This window comes from Panthera onca, chromosome A3 (assembly GCF_046562875.1).
Source record: "Panthera onca isolate mPanOnc1 chromosome A3, mPanOnc1 haplotype 2, whole genome shotgun sequence".
Classification (NCBI taxonomy): Eukaryota; Metazoa; Chordata; class Mammalia; order Carnivora; family Felidae; genus Panthera; species Panthera onca.
The window spans coordinates 67,703,617-67,725,326 of NC_138341.1; the positions used below are offsets into that span (position 1 = coordinate 67,703,617).

Here is a 21,710-nt window from a genome sequence, read left to right on the forward strand (position 1 = left end):
GGTCATAATGTCATGGTTTGTGGATTCAAGCCCTGCATCCGGCTCTGTGCTGACAGCTTGGAGCCTGGAGCTTGCTTCAGATTGTGTCTCCTTCTTTCTCTCTCTCTGCCTCTCCCCTGCTTGTGCTCTTTCTCACAAAAATAAATAAACATTAAAAAAAAAAAAAAATTCTTCAGTAAGTCCTTCCTGCAGTAAGTACTTCCTGCCCTGAGGTGTACCTTTTCAAAGACAGCTGCTTCCTTTTAAGTCTTGTGTGGTCGCTAATACTTATCTATGGCTTGCTTTCCTGGAAGTTTTGTCAGAACTTATCACACTTAGTATCAGTCAGTGCTTATAGTTCCTCCCCTGCATCTTGATACTGTAGTTATTATTACCATATCTTTTCCTGAATCTTCCCATCATCTTTGCTCTCATGGAAACCTTCTTCCTTAAAAGTTTCACCATGAGGGCTGTATGGGTGGCTCAGTCGTTTAAGCACCCAACTCTTGGTTTTGGCTCAGGTCACGACCTCACGGTTTGTGAGTTCAAGCCCTGCATCGTGCTCTGTGCTGATAATGTGGAGCCTGCTTGGGACTCGCTCTTTCTTCCTCTTTCTGCCCTCCTCTGTTTGCGTGCACTCTCTCTCAAAATAAATAAATAAACTTAAAAAAAGAAGTTTCACCATGAGTGTTCTTGGTCTTTTAAAGAAACATCATGTATTTGTTGAAATCTTTGCTTGGTTTAAAGCAGGCAGCATCCACTTTTGTGTTCTGTAGTTAACTATTCTAAAATGAAATTCATAAGTAATATGACTTACCTATACTCTTTATCTGTACTCAATGACAAAAATCAATATAAATAATTTGTTAACCATAAAATGATTCCCATAATGGGAAGGTAGTTTATTATAAAACAATATGTGTTTTGAATATGCATGCAATATTACACGAAAAGACACAATATAGTATTGAGATTTTGCACCTACTTATAATGAGTAAGTTTGAATTTAAAAGCAAGAACATCAAAACGTTTTGTATAAGAAGTACAAGAGAATAAAAGCAGCATTATGAATGGACATTAAAGTAAAAACTAGCACTAGGATAAAGAATAACAAATAGGACTTACTTAAATATGACAAGAGAGAAGTAGCTTTAATTTCAGAGTACTGAGCTGGGGAAAAAGAAAGTATGATATTCTTACAGATAAGCTGGCCTTATTATATAGTGTCACAATAATTCTTTATGTAATGATATGGAATAGTGTACTTATTTGGTATCACAAAACATTATTCTTGAACATTATTACATTTGAAAGAAATAGAGGCAAAGGATGAATTTGGAAAAGAAATATTGATAAGCTATAGAGAATTTGTGCAGTGGGCTTCCAGTGACAGTATCAGTAAGATTGAAAACTAACAAGCAGTGCTAAAGTAAATTAATAAATAATGTCAGTATATAATTTTTGCAACATAAATTGCTTTATGTGCCATACCAAAAAGGATGACAATAACATAAGCATTTAAAGTGTTTATTTCTTTTTGAGAGATAATATGAAGCTTTTTAACAGCAAAATTACTAATGAAATTCTGTGATGCCATGTTTTATATCTGCTAATTGCCAATGTAATGACAGTTGGTTCTAAACTGTTAAAATAGTCTTCAATCTTAGTTGCATATTTCACTCTTCATGCGTATAGCATTGGCAGATCGAGTGTTGCGGTTGGAATTGCTAAGATAGTGTGATTTTTGGGGGGAGAGGGCGGGGAGTAATGAATAACCCTAGGTAAAGTTTTCAAGAAATCAAAATACTTACTTCAATTTATATGTTTATTATATTCCTAGAAGATTCAGTGTCTGTTAAAACTTTACAAAAAATAATTAATGGTTAAAAACAGTTTACTTTTTACTTTACAGTTTACTTTTTTTAACTGGGTGGCTCAGTTGGTTACGTGTCCAATGCTTGATCTCGACTCAGGTCATGATTTCAGGGTTTGTGAGATGAAGTCCCACATCGGGTTCTGTGCTGACAGCGCTTAGCCTGCTTAGGAGTCTCTCTGCCCTCTCTCTCTATCCCTCCCCTGCTCTCTCTGGCTCACTCTCTCTCAAAATAAATAAATAAACTAAAAAAAAAAAAAATCCCGGTTTTTTAGTTTCCAAACCAGTGTTTTTTTTCCTGGACCAGTACTTTTCAAACTGTCCACTTAATACCTCCTCTTCCCTTGAGGCTTTGAGGTGTCTCTTAAAGTGGTCTAGTGTGAGAAATTTCTTGGAAATTTCACATGTTATTTTAAACATTGATATTGGTATTAGGCTTATAAATAATGTTTTCAGGGGCACCTGGCTGGCTCAGTCAGTAGAACATGTGACTCTTGGTCTCGGGGTTGTGAGTCTGAACCCCATGTTGGGTGTAGAGATTACATAAAATTAGAATCATTTTTAAAAAGTAGTATTTTCATAAGTAAAAATTCCTCCAATCTATATCTTGACTAAAATTGATGCCCCTGGAAGATGAACCATATTTGTTCTGTGGTTTGGATTGCTCACACCCAGGGGCTGTGTGTGCCATTGAATGGAGTACATATTGTGCTTTCTTTTTTTGTTTTTTTTTTCCCCCCGATGTGTTTTTATTTTTGAAAGAGAGAGACATAGCGGGAGTAGGAGGTGGGCAGAGAGAGGGGGAGACACAGAATCTGAAGCAGGCTCCAGGCTCTGAGCTGTCAGCACAGAGCCCAATGCGGACCTCGAGCCCACGGACTGTGAGATCATGACCCAAGCTGAAGTCAGACACTCAACCGACTGAGTCACCCAGGCGCCCCTGGAGTACACATTGTGAAGTGCAGCTCTGTGATGCAGACACTTTTTAAAAATGGTAATGTGTTGTTCCAATTTAAAGGGATCACAAGAATACTAAGGATCTGGCACCACTTTTGAGGGGGATTTTGCTTGGTGAGAGGCAACTGTAGGACAAAATTAGAAACCTAATGTCTCTGTAAAAAAAAGTAGAAGGAATTGTACTTAAAACACTTTTCAGGACTATAATTCTTTATTCACTTTCTCCAACTTTCTATAATCTTTTTACTGTTACCATCAGATATTTACCACCTTTTGAAAGGAATACCTATATACCTATATAGTTATAAAACCTCACCTTTGAAGGATTATCAACCTCTTTGGTTCTTGGACTTTGTTCATCACATTTGCCTTAATCTTAAAATCAGAAATCTAGTAGTCTTAGTTCTTAAGCAGAAATATTAGAGAAACCAGTTGGAGAGCTATACAGCACTACTTTTTAGTTTCTGCTTCTTAGAGCTGTTCTATATCCTCTGGATTTCTAATAGGGAATCATTTAAAACATTTTAAAATTTCGTTTTTTTAATTAAGCTTCTGTTCAGTGTACTAGTATAGCAAGTGTTTATAGTCCAGGGATAATGTTATGACTTCACAAACATTTTATTTCAGAAAACCCCTGAAAACCCTTTAATATGGCATGCTTTTGGAATTGGTATTTTTGCTTTGAGTATTTTCATCTTAGCTGTATTCTGACTCATTTTGAAACAGTTTTGTCAGCTGACTGCATGTGTTCATACTATTTTTAGAATACTATTTTTATAATCAAAAGTGAAAGGTTGCTTCATTTGTTAACTGTCTTTCAAGTCTTAAACTCATGTGCCTTATGTGTTTTTCTTTATTGAAACTACTGCTAAGGGTGCCACGCATGTCAATAGGATTTTAAAAGCGGGTTCTATTTTTTGGAGCAAGGATTATTCAGCTTTCTTCTTTCCCTTCCCCTTTTCCCTTATCTTTTTCCCTCTTCTCTTTGACTCTCCCTTTATTCCTTCTGTTGTTCTGACTTTATGCTTCAGGGGCAAGAGACCATTTTCATTCTTCTCTGTTTCTCATTTCTACTGGAGAAACAAATTGTAGGATTTTGTTATCTGATAAATCAAAATTGGAAAGGAATTAGGTAGTTTGAACTTGATAATAGTAATGTAAGAATCACTTAATGATTATATTACAAAAGAAGCATTTGAACCTTAGGAGCCTAGTTTTATTTTATAAAATAGTGTCTCCCCCACTTAATTGGGGTAGCATCTTGCAAGTTACTAATAAAGGCTGTTGCTGCTAACAAGGTATGGAGGAATTATGCATAAATCAGCTTTTACAAATGGGCACAGACAATTCATATTTGAGTAGATAAATGTGTGTAAATTTGTTTAGTCTTGTCACCATCAGTTTGATTTTTGTGAGTTGTTCGGTGTTAAAAGGCTTACATATTTGCATCATGAGCAGTTTGGGCCTAGATAACTCATTTACTTTTTTTAAAATATATTTTTAAGATCTATTTTTCTTTCATATAGATCATTCTCTAAGGGGATCGTAGAGTATTAAACATTTCTTTTTTTTTTTAGTATGTTTTTTAAAGTTTATTTGAGAGAGAAAGAGAGTGCATGGAGGCAGGGGGAAGGGGGAAGAGCAGAAAGAGAGGAAGAGAGAGAATCCCAAGCAGGCTCTCTGAGCTATCAGCACAGATCCCAGAGGGGCTGGATCTCATGAACTGTGAGATCATGACCTGAGCTGAAATCAAGAGTCAGATGCTCAACTGACTGAGCCACCTAGGCATCCCGAAATATTTTCATTTTTCATATTAATCTGCTTCTGAAGAAACTTGATTATTTCCCTTTTTGGTGCTTGTTCTTGATGGCTTTTGTTTCTCAATTAATCTGACAAAGGACTGTTTGATTTGGTGCTCTTATCCCCAAGATACAGCTAAATCCTCTGTTCCCCCTTCAACACATGGAAATGACATGTTCTTACTCTGCTGGAAGTTTCTTGACACATGTGGCTATATTTATAAACTTAAGTTATTATCTGCAGCTCAAGAATGATCTCTAGCTACAGAATTTAATGTGATAATAAAATGATGAGAGCGATTTCTTTGAGGCCCTGTTGAAATTTAAAATAGTTTATGGTTATTTTGTTAATAAGCAGTAATTATTAATAAGGTAAATGTAGTGATCATTTACTTATTTGAGTCAGAGTGCATGAGTGGGGGAGGAGCAGAGAGAGAATCTTAGGCAGGCTCCATGCCCAGTGTGGAGCCCAGCTTGGGGCTTGATCCCACAACTGTGAGATCATGACCTGAGCCGAAATCAAAACTCAGATGCTTAACCCACCGAGCCACCCAGGCATCTAGATGTAGTGATTTATTAACATGGTATTTGAGGAATATTCTATTTGCTCTTTTAAAAATACTATTTTTACTTTTATTTGGAAATGAGAGAATAAATGGTTGATTTTATTTTATTAATGACTTTGGTAGTGTGTTCCCAAAAGTTGTATCTGTGTTACAATGATTTTTCTTTAGAAGCATTTAAAAATATTTAGTTCACACTGATTAGGCTTATCATCACTTTCAGGAATTATGCATGTTCTTTTTACTTATGTGGTCAGGATTATTACAACTTATTAGTACTAGCCATGAGGCAGACTTCTTTCTTTAAGTATTTATACCTTTCTTATGGTATTATCTTGGCCCTCATTTTGTGTGAAGTGGCTGTGAAAAATGAGTACTGACTCATGAAACTATGCAATATTAGATTTTTGAAAGATTAGCTGTGAGATGAATAGTGTTTGACTGATGGTTGTATTTGTTTAGATTTAGAGAAAGCAGGTAAAACTGAGTTTTTTAGGTTAAGTGAAGTACATTCTTCTTTTTTTTTTTTTAAGTTTATTTATTTGGAGAGAGGGCATGTGCATGAGTGGGGATGGAGCAGAGAGTGAGGGAGAGAGGATCCCAAGCAGTCTCCATGCTGTCAGTGCAGAGTCAGACATGTGGCTCGATTCCATGAACCTCAAGATTATGACCTGAGCCAAAATCAAGAGTCAGACTCTCAACCAACTGAGCCACTCAGGTGCCCCAGGGAAGTACATTCTTAAGAAAGAAAATATATAGGCAATTACGGTTGAATTATAAGGAGGTTAAGGCAGAGGTGTGTAGAATAAGCCAGTGTTATAATTTCCCAGTTCATTTATTAAAAAGCAAATACGATAATTCTGAAGCTAAATTTTAGTTCAAGAATTGTCATGTGAAGCTAAAAATACCTCTGGCTATGGACATTCCACACTACTTTCAACTTGAATATATCATTTGCTGTACATTTCTCTGGTTTAAAAGTGAATATTGTTCTGATAATTAGGTAAGGCCAAGGAGGTAGGAAACCTTAACCGCTAGGTTTATGTAAGTCCCCTATCTCAGTAACCAGTGTAACTGGAAACTAAGGTTTTTGGCTTTCCTCAAGCTTCTCTGCTACATATTTGGCACTTAACTTTATTAATGTCCTAAATAATCATAAAGAGTGAGGAAATTGTGGTCCATAGAGGAAAATTCATACAGTCATTGGTTGAAACTGGGATAAGAGCTCAAGAACTGGAACCAGAACCTTACTTTCTGCCCTAATAAATAGGGTGGGAATTGGGGGAAGAATTTCCTATTTTGATGTGGTCTCCTAAATCATAAATTAACAGTTGTTCAAGAGGCAGTAGAGTAAATGTAAAAACAATGCACAAAATTTTAGTTTTTAAGGAGATTGAAAATATAATTTGTTTTGGCTAGTAAGAAATAATAATTATAGTTAATACTTTTTGTGTTTAATTCTGGGCCAGATAACTGTCTTCTTTATAATACCTCATTGAGTTTTTATAACAGCCTTCCGAGTGGTAGGTATTATTACTATTATATAGCTGGAAAAACTGTGGCTGTAATACTGAACTGATAGTAAGAGACAGAACTGGTAATCAAATTTAGATCTGTCTGACTCTAAAGCGCAAGTTGTGAACCATTGCATGGTATACTATGGCTTTCTTTTCAACTTAGCATGCTTTTTCTAAGAGAAAATAGGTTATGAGAAAACTCATCCAAAGCTTATTCCTTCTGTTAGAGCCCTTTTGATTTAAAAAAAAAAAAAAGTGTTTTGAATTGTAATCACTTTAATATTATAAACTCCAGCATTTGGGAAAGTACATAGTGATTATTCACTCCCTCTAAAAATTAGTGAAATATAGTCTAGTAGCATCTAGCCTTAACCTTTTATTTTATTTTTAAACAGAAACATTGTTCCCTTCATCTTGAGAGATTACAAGAATCACAAAAGGTCACTATACAGATATCACAGGTTAGAGAGATTGTACCCTTTTCTGGATAAAGAGCATGAATCCATTGGCACAGGCCTTATATATATAAAGAGGGGTTGAAATTGATTTTATTTAGAGAAACTAAAGCACATTCCCACATACCCTATTCCTCTAATGAAGTGAAGTGACAGCTATCAAGTATTATAATTAACCTCCTTCTGAAGACTGAAGGGAACTGGAGAGAGCAGGTAGCTATGTAGGCTTTTATGACTTGCTTTTGAGAATCATTTTTGATGTTATTTGAAAGTTTGGTGGAATAGAAAAATTACCAGTGAAAATAACAGGTTTTCTGTGTTGTACTCTCAAATGAGTTGCCACAGAAACAGTAAAATAAATGTAAAGTTAACATGAACACAAACTTTAGGAACTGGTAGAATTACAAATCTTCTGCTTATTTCCTTGGACAGACACTTTACCATTTTAGAATTATCTTTTTAAGATCTACATTTGAGTTGATGCACTAGGAAGTAGGTGTTTCTTTAAACCTTGGCTATAATTTATTTCTAAATGGAGTTCTTCAGTCCAGACTAAAAGAAGATCCAAAGATCTGTGCTTTTTGTTGCTCTGATAGAAAATGTCCATTGAGTATTGTAAAATAATAAATATAAATATGCATAAATATATATGAACCATAGCCTTGGTATAAATACTTTGGAAATGCCCAGAAATAAAAATCATAGTCGTGGTCTTCTGGGAGTTTAAATGTAGTTGGAGAGTTTACCTGTTTTTTTTTAACCAGGCAAACTTAGATACTCTCTAAACTAATAATTCTGTGTTTCTCAATTGCTTAGGGTTTTTTTTGTGTGAGAAGGTAGAATCTTTCCCTAATACTCAAAGAAAATGTTCTATGTCTTTCTCGCCATATGGTCCTCCTTTTTATTTTAGAATGATCTCATGTGTTGTAGCCTGGTTTCCTCTTCAGTTAATTTTTTTCTGAGTAGTTTTGAAACTAAAGAGGATTTCTACAGCTTCTAGTAATGAAATGATAGTTTTCTCTCTTGGTTGTATAATTGATTACTTGTGCTGAGTTTGGTTTGTGTTACCCCTTGGAATTTCTTTATAGATTAGTTCTTAAGCTTTCAGAGAAGTTGGATAGACTTCTGGACTTAAGAATTTCAAGAAGCTTAATGAGAAAATGTCAGGTGGAAGCACTGCCTGAAAGTTTCCCCTTCCCCCCATAATTTTTTTCTTTGACGTTTGGGGACTTGTTTTATTTACTTGTACACTTCATCCTGTAAATAGTCACACATTAATTTTATAATTCCAGTCCACAAAATTACCTTGTGCCCTTTGTTTTGCTTATTTGCATTATACCTCTTTTGACAGTAGTCTAATTAATTTAAATATTCCATTCTGTCCATGTGTGTTTAAATGACTACACATTGGCCTTTTCATTAAAACAAACATTTCTTATGAATCCATATAGAAATATTTAAGTAGCTGGTCAAAAAGATGGCTGTTGCTATTTTCGATAATTGTTAGTAACCTTGTAGGGTTATAGAATTCTCACCACTTGGTTATAGAAAACTAGTTTCTGGCGGTTGCTGATATGAGCACACCAGATTTTGTCTGCTTCTTGTGTTTCCATGTAAAAGCACTTTAATTAAAATAAAAATTAGTATTTGAAGTTTTAAGCCGCTGAGCATACTTCTTGATGTGTTGTTAAGTACGGTCATTGCTGCCTACTTTGTAAGGATTGAAAATGATTTGTCCTTTTCCCAGTTTTCTTCCCTTTAGTTTACAACAGAGAATGAGCAAACTGAGGGCAAAGGAAAGAGTAGGTTACAGAGTTTAGATACTTAATCCTAATAGTTCTGTCTGTATGAAAGAGGAGCAGTTATTGCACGTACACAGATAATATTTAAACGTATGAACATATCTTCGAGATATTTATTAATTGGATTAGATGTATTCTTAAAATACAGCAACCTAATTTATCAAATGGCTTTCTTCCCCCCCAGTTCTGTAGAAAATGTTCTCAAAACACTCGTGAAAAGCTGCCGACCGTAAGTAGCTTCTCATTTTATGAAACCTCTTGTTATTTCTTTGGGCTTTTTCCCATTCTTAGTGTGCTTTGAAGAGAAAATTGAAGGTATAAATAGTTTCTAACACTGTGATGTTAGTCACTGGGCACAACATATCATTTTCAACTCTTGAACTAAATTATTTAGCTTTCATTTATAAATTTAGAAGTTTTTAAGTGATGTGGGTGTTCCCCATTATAAAGTAAGATTGCCATAATTTATGTATAATTGTCTTTATTTGAAAGATTTTCCTAGAGTATCATTACTCAGATCAAAAATATTTTCCAAAATGCGTATTGTAGGTATTGCATCAAAATGTGAGTAATAATGAAAAGGTGTTCAGACATTTTTTTAAGTATTTTTAAAAATTTTAATGTTTTTTATCCATTTTTTGAGAGAGAGAGAGAAAGAGACTGGGCGCAAGTCGGGGAGGGACAGACAGGGAGACACAAAATCTGAAGTAGGCTCCAGGCTCTGAGCTGTCAGCACAGAGCTCGACGTGGGCTCAAACTCACGAACCCTGAGATCATGATCTGAGCCGAAGTTGGACACTTAACCAACTGAGCCACCCAGGCACCTCTGTGTACTTTTTAAAGTAAAAGACATTTTTTTAAAGTTCTCTTTCAGTGGAACATACAGAAATATTCCATATTCTTATATTTAAAGATGAATATGGGTTGAATTTAGTTTTAATCAACTAAAGTCCAAGTCTGTGGACTTGAAGTGTTTTTTATCAGGGTGTTCTTAGACTGCTTATCCTGATAAGTATGGATGCAGTGAATTCTTTTGACTAGAAATCCGTATTTTGCCATATTCTTATGAGTTAAAGTTATAAATGATTTTATAAATCAGATATTTATTGCTGACCTACCATCCTACTCAGTCTTGGGCAAATGCATTTTTAAGATATGGTCTCCCTTTTAAGATTGAGGCTTAAGATTTAACCTGAGTCATAAGCCACCAATGAGCAGTGTCATTTTGAGCAAGGCACTTACCTCTTAGTCTATGTTTCCTAACTGGATACTTGGTCATCACTGGGGTACTTAGTGGTTTTTAAGTTCTTAGGTAATTCATAGAACACCCAAGCTTTTATGTTGGATTACTAAACTAACAGTTGACCCTGAAAGATTAGAAAGGAGAATTGGTGTATGAGATCTTTAAAGGCAGGATGTATTTTGTGTGTGTTTGTGCGTGTGTGTGTGTGTGTGTGTGTGTGTGTGTGTGTGTTCTAACCTGTAGCACAGTGACCTGGCACACAGATGCTTGATGAACCCAAAGAAGTATTACTAAAGTGTAGTTTTATTTTTCACATAAAGGAATGAAGTGTGATTCTAATACAGATGGACAAAAGATATAATAGGATTAATAATGTGACTTGTAGGGCAAACCTACAGGTGTATTTGAAAGGGTTTCCTAACTTTTTTGGCCATACTCAAATCGAATTACTCATATACTTTTTTTGTTGTTGTTATTTTAAATCCCTTAATGGATATTTAGTAATTATACATGGGTCCTCTTTTTCCATTTACCTTTGTTTTGTGTATGAATGCACACGTCAGATTTTAATTTTGTGAATCTTCTCTACTCCAAGGGCTCTCCTGCCCATTTCCTAGACTTGTAAAATATTAGTACCTGCAGGACCAGACCGTCTAGTCTAACCTGCTCTTGTATTACAAGAGAGCTCTGTGGTACAGTGAAAGGAAATGGTTTGTCCGGTGTTCTCTTTCTCATGTCACTGATTATCCATATATATAGACTGGATTTTCTGACTAAATTTTTTTCTTGTTGCTATTACATAGCACACAGGAAGGGAAAAACTGCAAGAAACATGTATGTTTATATTTATAGGTTATTTAGAGTGGCAAAATGTGTTTACGTTAACTTGACATTTGTAGTGTGTGTGCGCTATGCCTTATAAAATCCATCCCCCCTCCCCCTTTTTTTGTCAGTCACACGTTGATGTTGTAGAACGTTTTTTTAAAGCACTGATTAGGTAAATGAAAACCTTCTTTTTTATTAGATACTTTCCAGCAGATGCCACAGCTGAGATGCTAGAAGAATGGCGGCCTTTAATGTGCCCTTTTGACGTAACAATGCAAAAGGCCATCACTTACTTTGAAATATTTCTTCCTACCTCCCTTCCTCCAGAACTTCATCATAAAGGTTTTAAGTAAGTATATACATATCTTAACAAATTATAGAATAGAGCAAGAAATAGAGATGTATAAACAGACCAGTAAAGCAATTATAAGTAAACAAAAATTTACTAATTCAGCCATTATGTTGATTATACTTGAAGTGTGTGAATGGTGAAACAATTAAACATAAGATTGTAAATGAAGAGAGAATAATGCTTGTATGTCAAACAAATAAGATGAGGGCTTTTCCTGGCTGGCTCAGTTGGTAGAGCACGTGACTATTACTGATCTCAGGGTTGTGAGTTTGAGTCCATGTTGGGGGTAGAGCTTACTTAAAAATAAAATCTTAAAAAAACAAAAAAGGAAAGATGTGGGCTTTAATTTAAGAAAGCAAGAGAGAAAGAATAAAAAAATGCAAAAAGGAGTAGAAAGTATCAGTAAATAAGCAGTGATAAAAATGTTAAATTGTGTGGAGTTCAGGAAAAGGAAAAGTGTTTTTATAAAACTTGGTTTTATTCATCACTTGTAGTTTTTCTTGGGCCTTTCCTATAATTTTTTTTCTTTACTTGTTCTAGTCTTAGCACTGCTTTTAAGAATTTTTTTTTTTCTGGGGTGGCTCAGTTAAGCGTCCAATTCTTGATCTCAGCTCAGGTCTTGATCTAAGGGTCATGAGTTCAAGACCCGCTATGTTCTGTGATGAGCATGAAGCCTACTTTAAAAAAAAAAAGAGAACTTTTTTTCTAGATGACTATAGGTATAAAACAAGTGCTAGAATGAAGAAATTTAGACTGTGCTTTTATGGAAAAAAGAAAAGGTATAAAAAAAAGACTGGAAGGAAATAGGTATTATTACTGTGTTGTGGATTCATGCTTACTCCCCAGCCCCCCCCCCCCATATTTTCTATGGTGAGATGCCAAATCTTTTATTTCTTTCAAATCAGAAATTTTGTATTTAGCTGTATATTGATGAAATGTTAATTCTCATCCAGAAATTCTAAAAGCATTTCTTTGACCTTTGTAAAGATTGGTGAATAATATTGCAGCACTTTCTTGCCTTGACATTCTCTTCTGTTTAATCTGAGATAATTCCCCCCACAATAATTTAGTTCTACCTAACACTTCGTGACTCATTCTTTTAGGGAACACTTATTATAGTGGTACTTAATAGCATAATTACTAATTGGCTTATTAAAAAACAGAATGCAAGGGAGAGTTGCAAGAATAGGTAGTAATAGGAAAATATTAAAGGAGAAAGGGAGGAAGGAGACACTTGTAAACAGTGTTAGATAGGGGTGGTCAGTAATTATTTAACAATGAAGTAGGGGGTTGATGAGATTACTCTTTTGGCATAAGTGTATTGGAAGCGGAATATTCAGAAAAAATAGTTATTTGTTCCATTAAGTTTGTACATTGAGTATTATTTTTTCTAGGTTGTATAGTTATCAGTAAGAATAGTAGATTAAAAAAATACAAAGGATACCTGGCTTTGAACCACTTTCTATAAATCACTTGCTATTCATAACACCATTTTTCTTCTTCAGACTTTGGTTTGATGAATTAATTGGCCTTTGGGTTTCAGTGCAAAATCTCCCACAGTGGGAGGGGGTGAGTATCTTATTTTTTTCCTTCTGACAGTATATATCAGATCATTTGATAAGTAACTTCACTTCCTTAGAATTGGCTCTTGGCAGTGTTGTAATTATTTTTTGTTTGTTTTTAAATTCTGTTCGCTGTTTTCTAACAGAAACAGACACTTGTTTATTTTGTTTTTATCAATATCTAGAAGCATGTGCATGTATTATGAAATGTAAGACTCTGCTTTTGTACCTTCACTGGCATGTTGTTAGAAACATTGTGGATGTTCTCTTTATGCTTATTAGATTAAAATGTCTTCTGTTTGCATTGTGAATGATGCTTTGTCATTTCCCTTTTAATAAGCATTTCAACTACAGTTGATTTAAGATGGTGACAATCAAAACTGAAATTTGGAGATTTTTAAAAAATGAGCCATAAACCATGTATTAAGTTGTGTTAATGATAATAGCTGAGAACAACAAATGGATAAGGGGTGTGACTGACACTTATTAATAACAACAAGTGTACTTACTTAATTGTCTTTCTTTTTTTACTTTCAGCAACTAGTAAATCTCTTTGCTCGATTGGCTACAGATAATATAGGGTACATAGATTGGGATCCATATGTACCAAAGGTAATTAAGATGTGAACATACAACATACAATAGCACTGATAGCACTTTTTGTGTCTTTAAGAAGTGTGTTTTGTATGCTATTGCTAAAATTTTTTTGACCACTAGTAAAAACATAAAGTTTTCCGGGATAGACCATTTATTTTCAAAAATTAATTGGTTCATATTAAGGTATCAGAAATGTATGATTTTTGTCTTGCCTACACAGGACATGAAATAGAAGTTTCAGAGTGAGTAATTTAGGAAGTACAAAGTGTATTATTCAGGGTCTTAATTCATACCTTCCAACAAATTTTGGGTATTGTATTTGATTGCTATTCTAGAGTGTTCTCCACTTTTTACGCCACATTTTCCTCGAGCAAATAAAGCTAGAGTGTCTCTAGGTGCAGTGTTCTTAACACTGCAGCTTCTGTTTTGTTTCAGCTGCCATAAATCCAAGAGGGCCTGCACGGGGTGTACAGGTGATTCTGATCCACACCTTGACTGTAGAGCAGGGAGGCAGAGCAGCAAACATTAAACTTACTGTTTACCTCTGCTTGTGCTGTCCAGTAGAAACTAAAGAGAAAAAGTCATTTTCTTCTCCCTTTGGGCTCCCTATCTGTTACTAATGACAGGTTTTAAATATAAATTATTAAAATGCAATTAAGATTAAAATGCAAATTCTTGGGGAAAAAATCAAATCAGTGTTAGAATTTTGAAAGGGAAAATAACTCACTAGAAGACAAGTATTTGCATTTATATCTCACTTGTTTGTTTATGGGTTCATGGATACAGCTGCTTCAGATTCATACTCCTGTGACCTGAGTGTCATTTAAGAAAAAGCAAATAGGGGTGCCTGGCTGGCTTAGTTGTTAGAGCATGTAGCTCTTGACCCTCAGGGTCATGAGTTTGAGTTCTGTGTTGGGTGTAGCTATTACTTAAATAAACTTAAAATAATAAAACATTTTAAAAAGTAGATCTTCTATGAAATTTTTATGGAATATAGCAGTATATAAAACTGCCAAACAGTATGTAATTTTGCTTAAAAACTGATCCAGTGAGAATACATGCACCAACACTAATATATATCACTTCAGTTATTTAAGGAGTTACTTGATACCTATAAATATTTATTCTTAATTCTTTTTTTCTTTTGAAAGATATTTACGAGAATTCTGAGAAGCTTGAACCTCCCAGTGGGAAGCAGTCAAGTGTTAGTCCCAAGATTTTTAACAAATGCGTATGATATAGGACATGCTGTAATATGGATCACCGCCATGATGGTTTGTAACACATTAGTTCTTCTAAATTTTGTGTTAACCATGTAAAAATTCTGTATAATCACATAAGCCTGTATTAGTATCGTAGTTGGTCATTTGATTCTTCGATATTTTCTGATGTAGTAAGCTAATGTTTCTCAGACCCAGAATGTAGTCATAACACACCATTTATAAATCTCTCTAGCCAATGAATCCTAAAAATAGAGTCAGGGTTTAGAGTTTTGAGAGATTCAGAATGTCTAACAATCTCACAGATGAAAGGTCAAGTTGATAATGATAAATGTGGGATTAGAACCTGGGGTTTTGCATATGCTCAGTATTAATGCATTCAGTGTTGAAGATGGCACTGAACACAAAGCTAATTAAATAAAGTAATCTTGGTGAAGGGAGAAGTATGGAGGATTACTTTACTGACATCCTTGAAGGAAAGTAAAAATATATCCACATGCTTGGATTTCAGTATCCTCTTCCAAATAAGAATATTAAAACAATTTCATACTATAATTTTCTGGATTGTCATTCATTCTCCTTCTACAGCTCTCTCTTTTTAAAATTATTATTTTGTGTTTGATATTTTCCCCAGGTTATGTTGTTTCATTGTTGTTTTTTCTGTGGATAAGGCAGGATGGTTGTGAGAAGTTTAGTTCTTACATTTTATTTTTAGATTAAAAAGAGAAATTCAGGGGCATCTAGGTGGCTCAGTCAGTTAAGCATTGACTGGCTCAGGTCATGATCTCACAGCTCAAGGATTAGAGTCCTGCGTCAGGCTCTGTGCTGATGGCTCAGAGCCTGGAGCCTGCTTCAGATTCTTTGTCTCCTCTCTCTCTCTGCCCCATCCCTGTTTGCTTGCTCTCTCTCAAAAATAAATGAACATTAAAATTGAAAAACGAAATTCATTCTCCCCCCGTTTTTGCAATTTCATTATTAAATAGGAAAATCCTATTTTCTTTCTAATACTCCAAATGAGCAAAAACATCTGGATGTTTACTGTGTTATATCAGCAATTTTTTTTTAGGAGCGACAGAATTATATCATGATTAGTATCAACCTTATTTTAGTTCATGTTGCTCTTCTTTCTCATACAGTTTTTCCCATTGACGTTTTTATTTTGTGTTATATATGAATATTGAATATAATAAAAAATGCTAATTATTATGCTAGGATTTTGAAATTTTTGTTGTGGTTTTTTTTTTTTGTTTTGTTTTGTTTTTTTTTTTTTTTTTTTTGCTATGGAATTATTATGGTCTCTTTAGTAGTTGACCTACTCTAAATTGGGAACATGAACGTGGATTTCATTTCAGCAGGAAGACATGTTCCTCATGTAACTGGACAGTCTACCTTAGGTCTAGGCTGTTTCTTGAAAGATCATCTTGAGAGAGAGAAGGTTTTAAGACCAAGCTGTAGTTCTTTTTCCTCAGGGCTGTTCAACTTGATAAGATTGAATACTAACTTTTTTCCTCATTTTTCCCCCAGATCATGTTGTTGTTTGGTGTGTTTGGGTAATAGATTGAGAAAAACTATTTTTCCTTTGAGTCAAAATGTGGTCAAGGGCACCTGGGTGGTTCAGTCGGTTAAGCTTCCGACTTTGGCTCAGGTCATGATTTCACAGTTCGTGGGTTTGAGCCCTGTGTCGGGCTCTGTGCTGACAGCTCAGAGCCTGGAGCCTGCTTTGAATTATCTGTCTCTCCCTCTCGCTCTGCCCCTTTCCTGCCCATACTCTGTCTGTCTGTCCGTCTCTCTCTGTCTCTCTCAAAATAAATTTTAAATGTGGTCACATACCACAGGTTTAATCATTTGAAACATTTAGGAGTAATAATAAAATATTTGAATCCATTTATGTAAATCTCACATCTTCATTTCCTGCAATAAGAAATTCACTTCTCAAATCATTTAAGGAATGCTTTTTATGCCTGATGTTAGCACTCTTGGTTATTTTAAGACTCTCTTACTGACAAAAGTTTTTTCACTGCAGAAGAGTAAAATATGCTGATACCCTAAATTGAAAGATGTCTTTGTAGTTACCTAATTTGGTTTCAGTAGGTTGCCCTTACTTTTAGTAGAGTGTTTTGAATTGAGGATTGTGGGAAGTTTACTAGCAAATTGTTTTTGGCTTTTATTTGGAGGTAGAATTGGTTTTTCTCATCAAGATGGATGTGCACCATGTTGGAGAGTTATATGTAGGCTTGGCCTATTGATCCCTTCAATTTTCCAGGGTACTGAGGGTACTGATATTTTTATTCTTTTATCTGAATAGGGTGGACCAAGTAAGCTAGTACAGAAACACTTGGCTGGTTTGTTTAACAGCATCACATCTTTTTACCACCCTTCAAATAATGGGCGCTGGCTGGTGAGTATGTTCATTTTTTTATTGTAGGGTTTGGAACTTTTTAAAGTTATGGTCACACATAACTATTGCCTATTATGCAACCTATAATACTATTTCTGTCCTTCATATAAGTCTTCATAACTTTTGGCTATATGTAGCTGATTAAGTTCAGACTAAGATACTGTGTTTATAGAACATAAAAATAAGATAATACTGGTCCAGTAACTGGTGACAAAATGTCACATTCTGGTAATAGAAAGTACAGTCAGTGTGGTTTTTGGTTTTGGATTTTGTTTTCTTTCCACATTGCCTGGTTAGAAGAGTTTTTCATGTAATGGAAGGTTCATCTGGTGCTAGAAAATAAAATTGACATTTGAGGGGCGCCTGGGTGTCTCAGTCGGTTAAGTGTCCTGCCTCAGGTCATGATCTCACTGTCAGTGAGTTCGAGCCTAAGAGATCTCTGCATCAGGCTCTGTGACGACAACATGGAGCCTGCTTGGGATTCTCTGTCTCCTGTCTGCCCCTCCCCTTCTCGTGCTTGCTCTCTCTCAAAAATAAACTTTATTTAAAAAAAATAAAATTGACATTTAAAACAAATATTTATTATTATCAGTAATTAATTGATAAAGTATTTTATTCTATCTAGTTATGCTATGCAGGTGTTTGTAATAGATTGTAAGAGCTGTTATTTTAAGAAATTTTACTTGGACTATAGAAAGGAACCATAACTATCTGTGTGGGAAATCAAACCTACCTTGGACTTTGTGCTTCTGTGTCCCCAGAACAAGTTAATGAAACTACTTCAGCGGTTGCCAAACAGTGTTGTTAGAAGATTGCATCGTGAAAGATACAAGAAGCCTTCTTGGTTAACTCCTGTGCCTGATAGCCATAAGCTTACTGATCAAGATGTTACAGACTTTGTACGATGCATTATTCAACCTGTCCTCTTGGCTATGTTTAGCAAAACTGGTAGTTTAGAAGCAGCACAGGCTCTGCAGAATCTTGCACTCATGAGACCTGAGTTAGTAATACCCCCTGTACTTGAAAGGTAAGTGTAGCTTTACATGTTTGGTTGAAGCCTTGGCCGGCCGTTCTGGTTATCTCTTCCCTCTACTCTGCTGTTCTACTTAGTTGTCTTTTCTGTGGCTTCTCTTTTGCTCTCTTGCTACTTATTCCTGTTCCTAGAGGAGAAGCAAGGCATTTTAACCTAATGATTGGTAGCTTGATAAAGGTTTACTGAAGAGAAAAGAAAATCGATACTAAATGGATAAAATATTTTTGAATTATTGGCAAATTTTAGTTTCTGAAGTTTGTGCTTAATAAAGTAAGGGTGCCGGGTGGGCTCAGTCTATGGAGCATGTGACTCTTGATCTCGGGGTTGTGAGTTTCAGCCCCATGTTAAGTATAGAGGTTACTTAAAAATAAAATTGTTTTAGGAAGCAAGCAAGCAAATAAGCAAGCTCTGACTGCTTTTACATCAAAATGTGAGTGTCACTAAATATTGAGAACGTGGCAGTGAAAGTGATTTTGGATTTCTTTTATTTCTTAGAAGCAGTGATACAGAAGAAAATTTGACTATCTTTATTATTTTCATGTACTATATAGTCTTATATGTATTATTTCCACAATGTAGACTTTATTATATTCATTTTGTTTTGTATGTTGAAATAGTAACAAGTTTTCTGTTTGCCTAGTCACTGTCACATTATAGGCCTTCTGAACTTCTATAATAATACTTAAGCTTTCTGTTAATTCCTCTGCTGTCTGAACTTGAGCTTTATGATTTCTCTTTTAATGTCTTACTCAAAAAAAAAAAAATACTAGTTTTTTAGGGCTAAGAAGGGTCTAACAGTTTGAGTTCCATAAAATAGATTTGTGCAAGGTCCTTTAGTGATAATGTACATGACAGCCTATTATCTTACTTACCATTGAAATAGCATAATTGGGCACATTTGCTTGGAGACGGGTATCCTGTTAAAGATCTTGGGGTGCCTGGGCGGCTCAGTTGATTGAACGTCTGACTTAGGCTCAGGTCATGATTTCACGAGTTCATTTCATGATATATCATGAGTTTGAGCCCCACGTTGGCCTCTGTGCTGTCCGTGCAGAGCCTGCCTCAGATCCTGCGTCAGGTCCTCTGTCCCACCCCCCTTTTCATCCTTCTCCTGCTTGCGCTTTCTCTCTCTCTCAAAAAGAAACATTAAAAAGATAAAAAAAAAAGATCTTGACCAAAATAGGTCTCCATTATTTATAAATTGCCATAAATATTCAAGTTGTCCCCATTGCCATAAATATTCAAGTTTTACCTCATTTTCCAAACCTCTTGGTTTGGCCCTGTCCCCATTGCCATAAATACTCAAGTTTTACCTCATTTTCCAAACCTCTCCCTTTTTTGTGTGCACTTTGGGGGCACTGAAACTGTCCCAGTACATATAATTTAATTAGGAAATTGAATGGGGAAATTAGGCGCTTTCTACTCTGTCCCAACCCCCAATATTCTCTGCACTCTGGCCTCCATGTGGTAGCGACACTAACAGTTCAGTGGCAGTTCCCTTGATGTCTCTTGTTGAGGAGAGACATACCTTTAAGGAGGGACTTCAGCTGTTTGCATAGCTAAAATTTTGAAGATGGGAATATTTTGATATTTGTTTTGGCTTATTTCATTGTTTTCCAGCTGATTAATTATGTGGTGAGATACATTTTTAATAGAAGGAACAAAGTTTATATACAAGTAAAATTATTCCAACACGTTTTTCTTTAGTTTTCACTTTTTGGACAAATTTAATAGCATATTGAGTGATACATGCTTGGCCAAGAGACATATAAGAGACATATTTTCAAGTTTTCTTTTATAAAAGCAAAAGTCCTTTAAAAAGTAAAAATGTAGAAAATAAATTTTAGGCATTTGATTTTAGATCTCCTCTGTTAAAGAGTTGGTTTGTTTTCTTCATCTTTTAAAGTAAGCATAGGTTTGTTAGTTTTTTTTACCCCTGTTCCAAATCCTCTTTTTTTCTACTTATGATGAAATTTCCTTTATTATTTACTTTTTCTGTATAAGAGAAATTTAAAATGACTGCATTTTAGACTCCCCCCCCCCACCCCCCACAAGATAGATTCTCAAAAATGAAATCACTTGTCAAAGTGAATGTTCTTGCCTTGTATTTTACTTGATGATCAAAGACTGTATTTGTATTATTCTCCCTTGTTTATGCACTCTAGTGTCAGGAATCTTCTACTATGTTTCTAGAGCAGATTTCCAATTTTAAAATACCAGTCTTCTAAAAAGTATAAAATAAGAGAAATTTCAGGGTTTTAGTAAAGATTGTTTTTCGAATAAAAGGGAAGAGTGGGATAATTATCACTTGCTCTTCCTGAATTCTGATAGTCACTGACCATTAGATTAGATGCATTCCTATTGACATAGGGAAGTAGATTCAGCTGACTGAAATAATGCCAGATCTTGCCAGTTTATGTTCTTTTTCACTGTGAAATATGCATGGAGAGCCATGGTGAGGTGGCAGGGATGGGGAAACATGTACCTTTCCTTCATGTGTGTGATTCTGTTAACTTATACTCACTCAAAAGATTCTGCTAGCTACCAGCCTTAAAGCCAACATGTAGTTTATGAATTTGGGAGATTTAATGTATTGTGCCTTTTTGTCTGTGATGGAATCTTTTTTTTTTTTTTTTTTTTTTTTTTTTTTAATTCTGTTTTCAACTGTAGAACGTATCCTGCACTAGAGACTTTAACAGAACCTCACCAGCTCACAGCTACTTTAAGTTGTGTAATTGGAGTAGCCCGCAGTTTGGTATCAGGGGGCAAATGGTTTCCTGAAGGTCCAACACACATGCTACCTCTGTTGATGAGAGCATTGCCTGGGGTGGATCCAAATGACTTCAGTAAATGCATGGTAAGCATATTTATCATTCTGTTTTGTGTCTGAGTTCTAATTGTGTGAGTTGGCATCCTGTTAAGTTTTGTTTAGAACATAGTTTAGTGTAAAATTTGTTAATGCTAAAAGGATTATATCTGTAGATGCCCAAGTTTAGATCTGTGGATGGTTAGTTGAGCTATATGTCATCCTTCAGAAGTAATGTGCCATAATCTGGATACATTTAATGGTCACAGGATTTTTTCAACGCTTGCTATATATTTACTATTTTCTTTAAGTAGAGATATTAAAAATCAGCATGTGATCATTTGTACTTCCCTTCATCTACACTGATGACAAGGGCATGGTAACAGTTGCTGGGTGCAAAATGTCAGATCCCGTTTATACACACCTCTCCTGACTTAGAATTTTGGCTCACCTTCCCTCTTCCCTGATCTGTAGCTTTTGCTTAAGCATTTCCTTTTTATCCTTAGTTAATGTTGCATCTTTGGGTGGGGGCAAAGTTAACTTTTGATTGACAGAGAGTTGGAGAATGTTGTGCTTAAACATAATAAATAACTATGAAAGTAAATTTAATGTAACTTCATTACTAAAGTAACAGCTCCTTAATTATGAGGAATCTTAAAATGTTCAAATCTAAGTAAAAAATTTCCTGGAATATTACTGTGGTATTTCCCTTAAGATAATGTATTTGGG

The 21,710-nt window shown here is 35.1% G+C and overlaps 1 protein-coding gene across 3 annotated transcripts in view; it reads left to right on the forward strand.

Annotated features, from left to right (window-relative positions):
• The window catches only part of PSME4 (proteasome activator subunit 4), a 98,944-nt gene that overhangs the window by 21,884 nt on the left and 55,350 nt on the right, over positions 1 to 21,710 (forward strand). For 2 of the 3 annotated variants that reach the window (XM_060606033.3, XM_078444473.2), the window contains exons 4-12: positions 7,084 to 7,149; positions 9,130 to 9,174; positions 11,213 to 11,362; positions 12,871 to 12,934; positions 13,465 to 13,539; positions 14,676 to 14,798; positions 17,050 to 17,142; positions 17,904 to 18,169; positions 20,846 to 21,032. In XM_060606033.3, coding sequence (XP_060462016.2) covers positions 7,084 to 7,149; positions 9,130 to 9,174; positions 11,213 to 11,362; positions 12,871 to 12,934; positions 13,465 to 13,539; positions 14,676 to 14,798; positions 17,050 to 17,142; positions 17,904 to 18,169; positions 20,846 to 21,032 — 1,069 coding nt within the window. The remainder of the gene's footprint in view (positions 1 to 7,083; positions 7,150 to 9,129; positions 9,175 to 11,212; positions 11,363 to 12,870; positions 12,935 to 13,464; positions 13,540 to 14,675; positions 14,799 to 17,049; positions 17,143 to 17,903; positions 18,170 to 20,845; positions 21,033 to 21,710) is intronic. The other variant, XM_060606042.3, reaches the window with a different exon arrangement.